At 37.9% G+C, this 15,099-nt stretch overlaps 1 protein-coding gene across 2 annotated transcripts in view; it reads right to left on the reverse strand.

The window, feature by feature from the left end:
• The window catches only part of RAD23B (RAD23 homolog B, nucleotide excision repair protein), an 80,545-nt gene extending 67,046 nt beyond the window's left edge, over window positions 1-13,499 (reverse strand). Inside the window, exon 1 of one of the 2 annotated variants that reach the window (XM_031961352.1) lies at window positions 13,097-13,499. In XM_031961352.1, coding sequence (XP_031817212.1) covers window positions 13,097-13,189 — 93 coding nt within the window. In that variant the 5' untranslated portion in view covers window positions 13,190-13,499. The remainder of the gene's footprint in view (window positions 1-13,096) is intronic. The other variant, XM_031961353.1, reaches the window with a different exon arrangement.
• Window positions 13,500-15,099: the final 1,600 nt, after the last annotated feature.

Here is a 15,099-nt window from a genome sequence, read left to right on the forward strand (position 1 = left end):
AATGTGAAGATCAACTGTCTTGGACTTTGCTCTTTTCAACAATGAGGTGAATCATACCAATTCCAATTTACTTGTGATGGAAAGAGCCATTTGCATTCAGAGAACTATGGAGGCTGAAAGTGGATCAAAGCACAGTATTTTAAATTTTTTGTTGTTTGCTTGTTTTTTTCCCTTGCAGTTTTTTTTTCATCTTCTGATGTGTTTTTTAATACAGAATGATGAATACAGAAATACATTTAGAAGAATTGCACATGTTTAACCTATATTGGATTGCTTATTTTCTATGGAAGGGGAAGGAGGGAGGGAAAAAAGTTTGGAACATAAGGTTTTGCAAAGGTGAATGTTGAAAACTATCTTAGCATACATTTAGAAAAATATAAAGCTAATTATGTTTTTTAAAAAGTGTCAATTTTTTTTTCTTACTTGCCACCCCTTCGAATCTGAGAAAATGTTATGTGACCATAGGATATATAGGTATATAAAATAGGTATAAATCAAACATTTACCAATAACAAATCATAATTTGATAACCCCCTTCCCCCAACATTCAGTTACAAGACCCCTTATGGGGTCAAGAACCACAGCTTAAGAAACTGGGTTTTAGAAAATCATTTTGTCAGCTGAAAGGAACATAATACTAATAAGAGAGCCTTAAGGCAAGAAGACCACCCAGGCAGGCTATTACAACAGTCACACCCGAGGTATTAAGGACTGGCACTATGGCAGAATCAAAAGAAAGAATACCATACACACTCTTAAGATCAAGATTATAAGATTTGAGTGCCCAATGGACATAGGTGAATGAGACCACACACACCCACACCTTAGCCTTCCTCCACCCTAAACACCCCTCCCCCCCTCAGAACTGGGCAGATAGTAGTAACCTCCATAGTAATAGAGAAGTTAGGAAGAAAGGAGGGTTGGGAGAAATGATGAATTCAGTTTTGTACATGCTGAATGTGAAATAGCTATGGAATCTATAGTTTAAGATTTCTAGTAGGCCTTTTGGAAATAGGGAGAAAGTTGGGAAGAGACTGGCTACTGGTCATTTATACAGTACAGATATGGCTATCATCTGTATAGAGATAAGTGAAAACATGAATCACTGAGATAGTACAGAAAAGGAAGAGAACACCTTGCTGTCACCTTCAGTTAGTGTGACCTGAATGACAATATTAGAAAGGAAAATGTCAGAAAGGTAGGAGGAAAAAGTGTCTCAAAAATCTTGAGAAAAAAGAATATCAAGATGAGGGAGATGGAAGTGTTAAAGGCTGCAGAAATGAAAAATAAGGATTTAGAAAAGATGATTATATTTCGCAATTGAGAGACTACTGGTAACTTGGAGAAAATAGTTTAGTTGAATGATAAGGCTAGAATTAGATTGTAGAGAACTAAGAAAAGTTAGAGGAAAAGAAATAGAAGTTTAATTACACATTGCTTTCTCAAGGAGTTTAGCCACAAAAGGGAAGAGAAGAATAGTTTATGGGGGTGGGAGAAACAAAGTGCACAGATCGTAGATGGAAAACAGAGATATTTATAGGTGGTAGGAATGAAGCAAGTAAGAGTGAGAGATTGAAGATAACAAAGAATGGGGATATCACAAGGGGCAATCTATTTAAGACAAAGTGAGGTATGTGTGTTGGGAGTAGGGGGAGGATAACCTCAAGTAATTTGTGAAGAAAAGTGGTAAGTCATCTGAGTCACGGTGAGATGAGAAAGTGGGATGAAGATCTTTATCTTGGACAATGGCTTAGAATTTTTTTAATTATAAGTTTTTATTGACAAAACATATGCATGGGTAATTTTTCAACATTGACCTTGCAAACACTTCTATTCCACATTTTCCCCTCCTTCCCTCTACCCCCTCCCCTAGGTGGCAGGCAGTGCCATACATGTTAAACATGTTAAAGTATATGTACTTTATACATACTTATATAGTTATCTTGTTGCACAAGAAAAAGTGGATTTAAAAAGAAAGTAAAAATAACCTGGGAAGAAAAACAAAGATGCAAACAAGCAGAAAGAGTGCAAATGCTATGTTGTGGTCCACACTAATTTCCCAGTGTTCTTTCGATGGATTTAGCTGGTCTGTTCATCACTGATCAATTTGAACTGATCTGGATCCTCTCATTGCCAAAGATAGCCACTTCCATCAGAATTGATCCTCATATAGCATTGTTATTCAATTGTATAATGATCTCCTGGATCAGAGCAGGATTTCATTTAACATTATTTCATGTAGGTCTCTCCAAGCCTCTCTGTATTCATCCTGCTGGTTATTTCTCACAGAACAATAACAGAATTTTTTTTTTTTAAGCAAAATATGAAGCCAAGTTTTTAGCTGAGAGGTTGGGGGAACCATGAAAAGTTTTAGAGAAAAACTAAACTAGAAAAGTTTAGAAAAAAAGATGTAGAAATTAATTAGGGAGATATAAAAAGATCGACTTTTCTTAGTGGGATTAGTTGAGGTTATTGAATTTCATTTTCTTTAAAGTATGTTTTCCTACTTTCTCCCCTATTCCAACTGCTCAGCTTTAAACTTTACTGGAATTTTATATTTTTTGTACTTCAGATGGCAAATAAAATGTGATTATGACAATGTTGTTCATTTTCTTTCACCCGAATTAGCTAATTCTGCTCTCTGGGGATCAACAGAACAAATCTATTCCCTTTTCTAATACTGAAGAAGTACTTGGAAACATTTATTGTCTTCCTTTAAATCTTCTCTATTCCAGGTTAAGCAAACTTGTTTCCAAAAAAGATCCTAAGAAAGTATAATTTCTCCACATTTTAATGAACTTATTTTGAATGCTGAACAAATTGCTATGTATATAATATTCCTCATGTAATCCAAGGAGGGTACACTATATAGCGGAACTATCACGTCCCTAGTTGTGGATGCCACATCTCTTTTTATTGCACTCTAAGGTACCAATAATCTTTTTGGATGACTTATAATGCCGATTCATACTGAAACTTCAGACCATTAAAATCACCAGATCTTTTACAAACTGTTTTATTTACTTCTCTGACCCACTGTACTTAGAAAACTGATTTTTTTAAATTTAAATTTCAAGTCTAATGAAGTCTAGTAGCCCAAGTATTTTCATTTATAGAGATCTTTCTAGATCATGAATCAGTAATCTAGTTTGTTAGCTATCCTAATTTTGTTTCAATTAACATGACACACATAAAGCTCTTAAAATCTTTTGATTTCCATCTTAGTTTCCATATTCTTTTTCAACCTAGAGTTGCTCCCACCACCCAGCAACTGCTCTCTTATTTCATCATTCTTCTAGGTTCAGAATCTTCATTTGATGAAGACCCTAGGACTAAGGATATTTTACTTCTTTCCCATTCCCCCTTTCAGACTCTGGAACAATAAATAAATGAATAGCAGGAGCAATAAAAATACATCCTAGGTAACTTCACTAATCAAATAAATCACTATTCAGTATATTACTAATAAAACCAGCAAGAAGAGACATAAATTCCATTGAAGTAACTTCAGAATGTATTAAGACATTGGGAAATCCATCTATCACTATCAGGACATACCTAAGAATTATATGAACACAACAAAAGTTTTTTTTGTTTTTTGTTTTTTTTTTACAGAAATGAAGTCAAATAACTGGAGATTAGTTATGGTTAGATTCTGCAAACATAATAAATGCCAATATAATAAAAATGATACCATCACCTAATTGAAAGATTCTGCCCCATACTAAATTACTAAAGGGTTATGACTTTATAGAAACAAGATAAAAATATTAAAATTAATGCAAAAGAGGAAAAGGTCATGAATCGAAAAAGAAATAATAAAACAAAGTAATTAAAAATGAGGGGGGAAAAGAAATGGCACCAAATTTCAAGCTATACCATTCAAGCAATAATCAAAACTACTTGACATCAGTTAAAAAATATAAAGGTTGATTAGTGACAAATCAGCTACCCAAGATAAGGAAGCAAATGACCAGGACCCCAATTACTGGGGAAAGGACTCACTATTTGTACAAAATTGGGAAAGATACACAAAATAGTTTGACATATACCATACACACAAAAAAACTCCAAATGGATACATGACCTAGACATGAAAGGTATAAATAATAAATGTAAAATGTATATATATATATATAGATAGATAGATATTATATATTTTATATATATATGTATATATATAAAATGTATATAGATATAGATATATATAATAAATATATATAGGTATATGTATATAGAGGGAAGGAGATAACCTTTAACAATTAAGGTCAAGTAAAGTGTTCTTTGTTGAAAAAGGGAAAAGATTACAGTATGTAAAATGGACAATTTTGATGACAGTATATATTTAAAAATCCTCTACAAATAAAAATCAATGTGGGGGGCAGCTAGGCGGTGCAGTGGCTAGAGCTCCAGCCTTGAAGTCAGGAGTACCTGAATTCAAATCTGGCCTCTGACCCTTAACACTTCCTAGCTGTATGACTCTGGGCAAGTAACTTAACCCCAATTGCCTCCGGGGAGGGAGGGAGGGAAGGAGGGGAGGGGAGGGGAGGAGGGAAGGAGGGGAGGAGGGAAGGAGGGAAGGAGGGAGGGAGGGAGGGAGGGAGGAAGGAAGGAAGGAAGGAGGGAAGGAAGGAAGGAGAGAGGGAAGGAAGGAGGGAAGAAGGGAGGAAAGGAAGGAAGAAGGGAAGGAGGGAGGAAAGGAAGGAAAGCAAAGTGGGAGTAATAACTGAATCAAACATCTCTAAAAATTAAGGCATGAGGCAAAGCTATCTAAGAAGAGAAAATAGGGCAATGTGTTGAAAAGGCATGGAAGTGGGTAAATGAGTATTGCATCCAAGGAACAGCAATCAGGATAGGATAGCTAGATTGAAGAATTCATGGAAGGAAATAACATGCAAAACTTGAGAGGTAAAAAATGGCCAAGTTAAGAAGATGCTTTAAAAAAAAAAATTACCTTGACAATGAAAATGGACAATGGACTGGAATGAGGAGACTTGACATAAGACAGGGAGACCAGTAATGATCTACTGTGGTGATTCAGATGTGAGATGATGGGGACATAAATGTGAATAGTAGCTATGTAGATAGATTTAGAGAACTAACTGTGAGAGTGAGATGATGTGAAAGTTGAAAATGACAAGATTTGGCAACAAATTGGAGAAATGGTGTGAGAAGAATGATACTGAAATTTCAAGTCCCATCTAAGGAGAATTACTACCCAAAAAAAAAAAAAAAAGACGCAATTAATTGGATACTGGGGTGAGAAAGTAAGTGAGAAATAGAGAATGATGTCTAGGTTCCAAGTCTGTCATATGATTGGGAGGATGGTGTTGTCACTAATAAGTAATAGGGAAATTCAGAAGGAGGGAAATTATTTGGGGGAAAAGATGAGATTTGTTTTGAACTTGATGAATGAGATGTACTCAACTGATCTAGTTTTTTTTTTGGAAAGTAAAAAAGTGAAAAAGGTAAGAAAGCAATAGATTAGAGAGACTAACATTTTATATGAACTTGTAGTTACTGTTCATAGTAGTATGTCGTATTATTGTTGCTTCTAGCTGGTTAGTCTTGTATCTGATTTCTGTTCACATATGAATGCAGCTGGGTGTTTGGAACTGTAGCTCAAGATAAAGACTAGAACTGAATATTTAGATTTTACAATTGAAAGACCAAAAAAAAAAAAAAAAAAAAAAAAAAGGAAAAAAGAAGAAACCCATCAATTTGGAGACTAGCTAAATATTATATGAATATAATGAAGTATTTCATGAAAGGAACAAATTCATAGAAATCTGAGGTTACTTAATGAACATCATGATATAACTACAATATTATAAAGCAAAGTGGTTTTGAAAAACTTAAAAGCTATGATTATTTGCAATCACCAATCATAATTTCAGAAGACCAATGTGTATAATACTTCCCACCTCTTTGACAGGGACAAGGATTAAATACAAAATGAGACATTTCATACTCAGGCAAATGTGTGGATATTTTGCTAAGAAAAAAAAAAAGAGAAAGAGTGCTTTTCTTTACCAAGTGATGTTGGGCAGAAAGGTAGGATGAGTAAATTTCCAGACCAAAAAAGAAAAAGCAACATTTTTCAAAGTATTATGTTAAATTATATATTTAAAAAGACAAACTGTTTGTAATAGTTTTGTAGTTTTATTTACAATCCTTATGCCATTTTTGGAATTGTGTTTTTTGATGACTGTCAAGTTAAGAAAAATATTAAAGCTATACCCTAAAATTTGTGTCAGGAATTAAAGGTTAAATGTTGCAGGTGTTGCAGTCAAGGCATATTACATTATTCTAGATGGGAAAAGACAACACATAAAAGTAAGCTGAAGGGTAAGGTGGAAGAACAGGCTTGTGGGCATCTAGATACAAAAATACATATGAAACATATAATGTAGCTTCTGAAAGGGGGAGGGAATGAGAGTGTAAGGATAGGTACCAGTACCTGGGATTATCACAAAAGAGCCTACTCAACTGAGCTTTGAAAGAAATTGGGGGGAAAGAGGGGGAAAGACCACCAGGAAGAGGATAGACCAGGGCAGAGGGAGAAATGTGACAAGGACAGTTTGGTTGGCATGAAGAATCTGTAGCAAAGTAATGTGTGACAAATCCAACAAAAGATAGGATGTGGGTTTTAAATGAAAAGCAGAGGACTTCACCTGCATTTTTTATTTCCTTCACAAGCTAACTGTACACTATTTCAAAGTCCAATTCTTTTTATACAGCAAAATAACTGTTTGGACATGTATACATATATTGTTTTTAACTTATACTTTAACATATTTAACATGCATTGGTCAACCTGCCATCTGGGGGAAGGAATGGGGGGGGAAGGAGGGGAAAAGTTGAAACAAAAGATTTTGCAATTGTCAATGCTGAAAAATTATCCATGCATATATCTTGTAAATAAAAAGCCATAATAAAAATAAAAAAAAGCAGAGGACTTTGTATTTGATTCTAGATTTTAGCTAGAAGGTTACTGAACAGGGGAGTGATACATGGATCAGGACAATTATTTTGGCAGCTGTTTAGAAGGTGCTTTGGGAAGTGAATAAATATATTTAGGGAGGTACCCACTAGATAGCAAAGTGGATAGAGGACTGTCTCCCCAAATTCAAATCTGATGTTAGACATTTACTAGCTGTGTGACCTTGAGAGCAAGGTTAACTTAACTGTTTGCCTTAGCCCTCATCTGTAAAATAAACTGGAAAAGAAAATGGCAAACCATTCTAGTATCTTTACAAAAAAAAAAAAAAAAATCTCAAATGGGATCATGAAGAACTGAAAAGAAAGACCAAGAAGATAGATAACAAAACAGAGACAATTAGGAAGCTATAATAACAGATGAGACAAAACGATGATGGCTTGAATTAGAGCTGTGTCAATATAAGTGGAGGAAAAGAAACAGATGAGATATTAAGGCAGAATCAAAAAACTTAGCAACAGATGGTTTCTGTGAAGGCAAGAGAATGAATACGCGTGAGGTTGAAGACCTGAAGGATTAGAAGAATGGCGATACTCTTGATAGAAATTTTGGAAAAGGGATGGATTTAGAGAATAAGTTGAGATACCTATGGGACATCCTTTCTGCTAGTCATTTATGTAATATGAGAGAGTTCAGCTGAAAAATAAGCTTGACATATAAATTTGCTGAACTGTCTAGATGACAATTTTATCCATACAAGTGAAGAAATCACCCAAGACGGAAAGAAACAAAGAGACAGCCTAGTATAATGTCTTAGGGCAGTCCCAGAGTTAGAAGGAAGGACATGGATACAGACTCAATAAAAATGGTGGAATGTCACAAAATCTATATTTTTAAAAACAAACAAAAACCAGATTATAAGAGAATAGTAGCCAGTTAAAAGAATTTTGATTTGAGAAGTCTGCTCTTTCTAAAAACTAAAACATTTAAAGCTATTGCTTTTGTTGACATAGCTGGACAAAATAGCTTCTAATGATTTCCTTTACTTCTTTTAAGTTTTAAAATTTTTCCTTTCATTTTGGCAACTTAGTTTTTTACTTTCTTTTTCATCAATTAGTGAAAGGTTTCTCTTTTTAACCAGTTTTTTTTTTTAATTGCTGAGGCAATTGGGGTTAAGTGACTTGCCCAGGTTCACACAGCTAGGAAATGTTAAGTAAATGTTAAGTAAGATTTGAACTCCGGTCCTCCTGACTTCAGGGCTGGGGCTCTATCCACTTGTCACTTAGCTACCCCACCAGTTTGTTTGTTTGTTTGTTTGTTTTTAAGCTCCTTTTTTTTAGTTTTCAATTTCATTAATTTCTTCTTTAATTTTCAGGATTTCTATTTTGGTAGTTGAGCTTTTTTCTCCCTGTGCAAGAAGGTGGTACAGTAGATAAGAGTGACAGAAAGACTATTCTCTAAAATTCAAATCTGATCTCAGACCCTATGCAAGTCATTTACAGTATGCCTCAATTATCTCACCTGTAAAATGACCTGGAGAAGGAAATAGCAAACCACTCCAGTATCTTTGCCAAGAAATCCCAAATAGTCACATGATTGGAGAAAAAACCCAAAAAGAACCTTTTGAAGTATTTTTAGTGGCATTTGCAATTCGTTAACCTGTCCTTTTCTTTTTTATTAATAAAAACAAGTAGAGGCATACATTTTTCTTAAGGACTATGAATATAACACAAATACAAAATGCATCAATACACTTAAAATGGGGGGGGGGGGGGGGGAGAGAAAGAGAGGCAGCTAGGTGGTTCAGTGGATAGAGCCTCAGCCCTGAAGTCAGGAGAACCTTAGTTCAAATCTGGCCTCAGACACTTAACACTTCTTATCTGTGTGACTCCGGGGCAAGTCGCTTAACCCCAATTGTCTCAGCAAAAAAAAAAAAAAAAAAAAATCTAAAAACTAAAAACTAAAAAAACTAAACAATAGCAGCATATTGATTTGATTTTTGTGTCTAGTTGGAAGTAACTTCTTCTGGTGTAAAAGTTAATTCTATCACCTTACACCTGAAGTCAAAATCTTTATAAGACATAACATACACAAACTATATCACTTTTGTTCAAAAAGTCCATTTGTCACTTTTCTATACCAAAAACTTTTGTCTGTTAATTGAGAATATACATTATTAACAGAGTGAAAAATCACTACTAACAAGTATATTGATTGTGATTATAGATTCAGAGTCCTTATTAAGAAACTGGTGCTACAGCCTCAATTTTAAAGATGAGATGAAGACCAAAACAACTAAGTAGTTTGCTCAAGGTCAGTCTCAATAAATGGTGGATCTGCAATTAGAAATTACACTTCTAAAATGTTAGGTTTAATAGTTAGAAGTCAACAACCTTCATTTCTCATCTTAAATCAAGAAGTTAAATGTTTGCAAAGGGCTACAGGCATCCCTTTGCAATATTCAGATGAACTAGCTGAAAAAATACATAAACATTTCATTTATCCTCTTTTTAGTTTTTAGGAAATCAAAATTCCTTATATAACAACTTTATGCCGTCCAACTTTCAAAGCACATTCCTTACAGAAACAGTTACTGAAAAGTATTTTCCCCCTTTTACAGTTGAAGAAACTGGGGTTCAGAGTCAACTAGTAAACTTCTAGCCAGTATTTTTTTTTAAATCAATCTCTCCTTAATTCCTATCCCCATTACCCATTTCTCCAAGCCAGAGAGGATTCTAAGGCCTTAAAATAATAGGTAATGGGAAAAATAAGTCAGGCAAAAGGAGCACTATATGGCACAGTTTGAATAAAAGTGAAGAGCTGAAGATATAGATATGGGACACATAAAGCTATTTCCAATTCTTGTAATGCCCTCCCCCTCCAGCCATTTTTAACATACTGAATGACTACATATCTTTTATAACAGCATCAAACTTAACAGAAACTATTACAAGATCTACAGCCTTATTGGCTGTGTACTGATTTTAAAAACCATATATTAACATCAGTTATGTTCTACTATGTTTTAAATTATTTTGTTAAATATTTCCCAATATATTTTAATACAATTCAGGTCCACTCCGAGTGTTGCAAGCCTGCATGGGGTAGGAAATAATTGTAAAGGAAATATATAGAATTTGGGGGTAAATAAGTAAACTATTCAAATTAACTTACCCATTTTTTACAGAAATGCATTGTAAACTCTAGAACCGATTTACTTTCATAAAGAATAAAGTCAGAAATACAACAAAACAGTGTGTTTATTTGTGGTTTTCTAAATCAATATGTAGTTGCAGGGGATCCCTTTCTATTTGAGTTTTATGGCATTGCTTTAGAGAACCTATCAAATACATTGCCCATAAAACATTACCACCCTCCCATATTTCAAAAAAGCATCTTGCACCTCTTTACTCATAACTTTTATAATAATCTTTCTACTGAACTACAAGCTCTACGAGTTCAGAGATCTTATTTAAATAGTCTCACTGCAAGTTCTTAACCTAGTACTCTACATACAGAAGGGACTTAATAAAATATTTGTTGAATTGATTTTGTTCATACCAACACACACAAGCTGTTTTTCGACCTGTTAGAAAAGTAAGTAAAGAAACAATTCAAGGAAAATTTTCTTAAGTGATTTCCAAATCTATTATTAACAGGGAATCAATTATTTCAAGAGAGAACAAGGGAACTGAACAAGCATTTAACAAGTAGCTAGGTGCTCCCCCACTTTCCCATTTTACAGCTGAAGAAACTAAAAGAGGTTAAATGACTTGCCTAGGCTTCTACCACTAAGTGTTTGAGGTCTGATTTAAAGTCAGCTCTAGGCCCAGTGCTCTATCTACTGTATGCCAACTACAAAAAACTTTTTAAAACACAAAAATGGTATTAATTTTTAAAAAATTTGCTACACAAAAATCAGTCACAATTCCAGGTTAGGAATTCTTATATTACACATTTTTATATTAAGCAGCTGGGCAGCAAATTAAATAGAGTGCCAGGTCTGGAGTCAGGAAGATGAGACTTCCCGAGTTCAAATCTGGCCTCAGGCGAGTTCAAATCTGGTATACAAATACATACTCTATATGACCTTGGACAAGTCACTTAATCCTATGTTAATAGAGTTAGAACCTGTTTCCCATATGAAAAATGAGCTGGAGGGGGAAATGGCAAACCACTTCAGTATCTTTGCCAAGAAAATCCCAAATGAGGTAACAGCTGAAGAATAACACTTCCATACACTCGCTGAAGGTTGGCCAGGATTTTAAAAACTATTTAAAGCAGTATTATTATAGGTCCTTAATCATGGACCAAAAAGGGTGACTGTTTAATAAAAAGTACAAGTTAAATAACCAATTTTTTTTTTCATTAAGGAAAAACAAACTTATTTTAACATTAGGGCTACCAGAATTCATTCAGTCATTTATCAAGCTTATGGTCTGCCAGCCATTAAGGGAATTCAAAGATATTAAGATGAATAAGAGACAACCTATGAAATTAAGGATTTACAATCAAAAGGAATAAAGATATGAATAAATACAAGTTAGAATGGTATGTACAAAAGTAAAAATTGCCATGAGATCAAATAGGAAGAAATCACTCCCAAATGGGTGAATAAGGAAAGGCTTCATTCCCATTTGGTATACACGGTTCCAAAGCATACTTGGTAAATCTATATTCTCAAGACTTCCAGACCAGAATAAACTTGTGGTGACTTCAGTTAGGTGGACTGCACCCTCTTAATTGTCACAAAGACTAAAACTGCAATAAAAACTTATTACAGTAGATGTTGATGTACTAAACTACGCAAATATTAGGCAGATTAGTTTACTCCTGATGACTGCTATTTCAGTAGATATTTCAAATATATCTACAAGCTCAAAACTGATAAACGGTGGAGAATGAGAAAGAAGTATCATAACGTAATGCAGTTGTTCTTAATTCCATGTCCCAGTTCCTTCATCTGTACAAATAAAGCGTAAATGATCTCTAAAATCCCTTCAAGTTCTAACATTCTGATTTTATTGAGGCCTAAAAGTTGTGTAGAAATTACCTGGGTGCATGAGGCTCTGCTGAAGAGGAAGAACACTTGTATAATTTGTATCTATTTCAGAAAGGATACATTTTTACAGTCACATATTCTACAAGGAACTGGACTAAGGTTTTCAGCCCTGGGGTTTGAGTCCTAAGGAGGGTTTTATTTCTCTATGCACACCTGGAAGGATCTAGCCAACACAGCAGCTGCACGGCCTGGGACTGGAAAGCTACCTTCATCACTTCTCTCCCAACTTCTGATTACCACCGCAACTTGATCCCAGTTAAACAGGTTTCGTAGTCTCCATTACCAACCTCTGATATCCCAGCTCCCAAACAGGTCCTCAGGCTGCAGCAGCAGTAACAGCTAACTTCCCAATCCCACCCATAGGACTCCCACGGCCTCCGGGCTCCACCCCGAAGCACTCCACTTCCCCGGGCTCCCCTCCCCCCAGCAGACCCGGGGCTCAGCACTCTCCACGCCCTCCCCCAGTCGCGTATTCAGCGCAACCATCTGCCCCCAGGTTGCACCTCGCGGTCATTTCCTCCCCCCCCCTCCAAACTTCTCCGGTCTGAGGCCTGAGTCATAGGAACCACTCGAGCACGGATTCCTCCCCCCACGCAAAGGCAATTCTGAGTCTTCCGTTCCCCTTCCCACCCCCCTCGCCCAGGCTGGGGCCGCATTGCCCACCGCCTGCTGCTCCTCGGGAGTCTCCAGTTCCGCGCAGCCGCGGTTTTCCTTCCCGTCTGCCCCTCCTAAGTCTCTCGTGGGGCTCTTTCCGAGCGTCCGATACGACCCAAAGGGCTGAGACGAGCCCCGCGCAGCCAACTTTCCCCTCCCTCCCGCACTTCCTTCCCTTCTCAAGGACGACCCCCAGTTTCCCGCGAACACAACAGCTGGGGCCCCCTCGCTATCCCCGGGGACAGGGGTTGGGGGTGGGGCGAATAGCCCTGCGTCCGCGCCCGCCTGACGAGTCTCTCCCGCCTAGAAGCTGGCGCTTCCCCTAGCAGGAGGCGGCGGCGCGCGCCCCTCACCCCACCACCCCGCGCCCCAGCCCCCGCCCGAGCCCGCGCGCTCCCCGCCCCTCCCCCCATTCGCGCGGGCGGCCCTCTACTTCGTACCGTCTCCTCAGGGTCGATGTCGATCTTGAAGGTCTGTTGCTGGAGGGTCTTCAAAGTGATCTGCATGGTGTCGCCGCCGCCCCCGGACGCCATGGTTGCTGTGGGCTCGGTCGGCCTCTCGGGCCCGCTGGGAGGGAGGTCGAGGTGGCTGGTGGGGTTGGTCACATTCACCCTGCGGGGCGGCCTCTCCCCCGGGCCTGGGCCGCCGCCGCTCCCGCTGTCGCTTTCCCCCGGCGTGATCGGCCGCGATCGCCTTCTCCCCAAGGCACGGGGCCAACGGGGAGTCCGTCCTCAGAAGCTGCGGGCAGGTCTGGGAGGCAGTGAGTGAATCCGCTAGTTCATCAGGGCCTGGTCGCCACCATCATGACTCGCTTCGACATCCCCCCTCCCCCTCCCGAAGAAGTTGGGGGAGGGGTTAAGAGGAGGGTGTCGGGAAAGGCGCAGGCGCAGGGGAGGCGGGCGGATTGTGCGCACGCGCAGCACGTAGTCCCCGTTCACGCAGGTTCCGAGACTGGGGGTGGGGGGCGGGGTGGAGTAGCGGCTTCTGGAATTCCGGCTGCCGGGCTGGCACCTCGTGCTTGGGATCCCCTGCGTCCGGAGCGGCTTGTACTTTTCGCCGCTCCGCCGCCTTTCTCTAAGAAATGGTGGCATCGAGTGGGAGAGCGATCCCATAGCAAGCGAGGTCTCTGAAGTTAGGCAATTAAAGGAGTGTCAGACTTCTCGTCACTTGCTTTGCCTGTTTCGCCTCCCCCGCTCTCTTTTCCAGACGATGTTGCAATTTACCTCCTAATGAAGTGCATTCACCTCCCCAGTGTGCGTGATATACTAGGCAGTCGTGAGACTGGGTGCAGGAGAGAGGAGGAAACTGGGCCACGGCTTGTGTTGGGAGCTAAGATTAATGTCAGACTGGAATAGCCTCGGTTCTTTACACACTCCTTCATTTTGCTGAAATTGACAGAAGCTTTTCTAAATTAATCAGCTAGCAGTAATTAAATGCCTGCTGTGGGCCAGATACTGTATTAAGCGCTGTAGGTTCAAAGGAAAGCCCATCGTCTAATGGGGGAGACTATGCAAACATCTTTGTGCAAAAACGTTAAACAGCTAGGTGTAAACGAAATCGCTATAAACTAAATTGGTAACATACCTACGTAAGATTTCAAGCATTTATCAGATATTCTCATTGAATCTCAAAGTAACAATATTAAGTAGGTAGCATAAGTACAACTTCCAAAATCCCATAACTATTCAAGGCAAAGCCAGATTGAGCAGTTAGTTTGTTTCTATTTTGCTCATAATCTGACTTCACAGGAATTCCCCTCACCCTTTCAGCCTCTATTTTTTCATCTCCAAAGTGAGGGGTTAGTTTTTAGTCAATCAACTCTCATTTAAGAACCTATTATGTGCCAGTCACTGTACCTAGGTGCTGGAGATACAAAGAACTAACAATCTTTTTTCAAACCAGTATATTTGGCTGTGTGCCAGACATTATCCTCGGCACTTGGGGTTATAAGTTTTTAAAAAAAAAAAAAAGGAACAAAATAATCCCTTTTCTCAAGGAGCTTAATAGGGGAGACAAATGGATAATATATATGCCATAAATACAAAATATATACTATATATATATATATACCAATATATACATATGTTAAATATGATACAACATACCTAAGCATACATAATTAAGCTAACAAAATAAATCTACAGAATATAAATACAAGTTATTTAGAGAGGGAGAATATCAGTAAAGGAAAGGCTTGGTTTTGAAAGTGGTGCTTGATTTCAATCTTTAAGGAAGATATGTTTTTTGAGGCAGAGTTGAGGGAGCATACATTAGGAATGAGGGGCAGCCAATACAGAAGGGTGGAGAAGAGAAATAGAATACCCTATGTAAAGAATAGAGAAGGCCAGTTTGGCTAAACTATACCGTGCAAGATGAGAGTAATATAATAATAATAATTATAATGTAATAAATAAAATCATCTAGAAATCTAGATTGGGGTCAA

Source organism: Sarcophilus harrisii, chromosome 1, assembly GCF_902635505.1.
Source record: "Sarcophilus harrisii chromosome 1, mSarHar1.11, whole genome shotgun sequence".
Taxonomy (NCBI): Eukaryota; Metazoa; Chordata; class Mammalia; order Dasyuromorphia; family Dasyuridae; genus Sarcophilus; species Sarcophilus harrisii.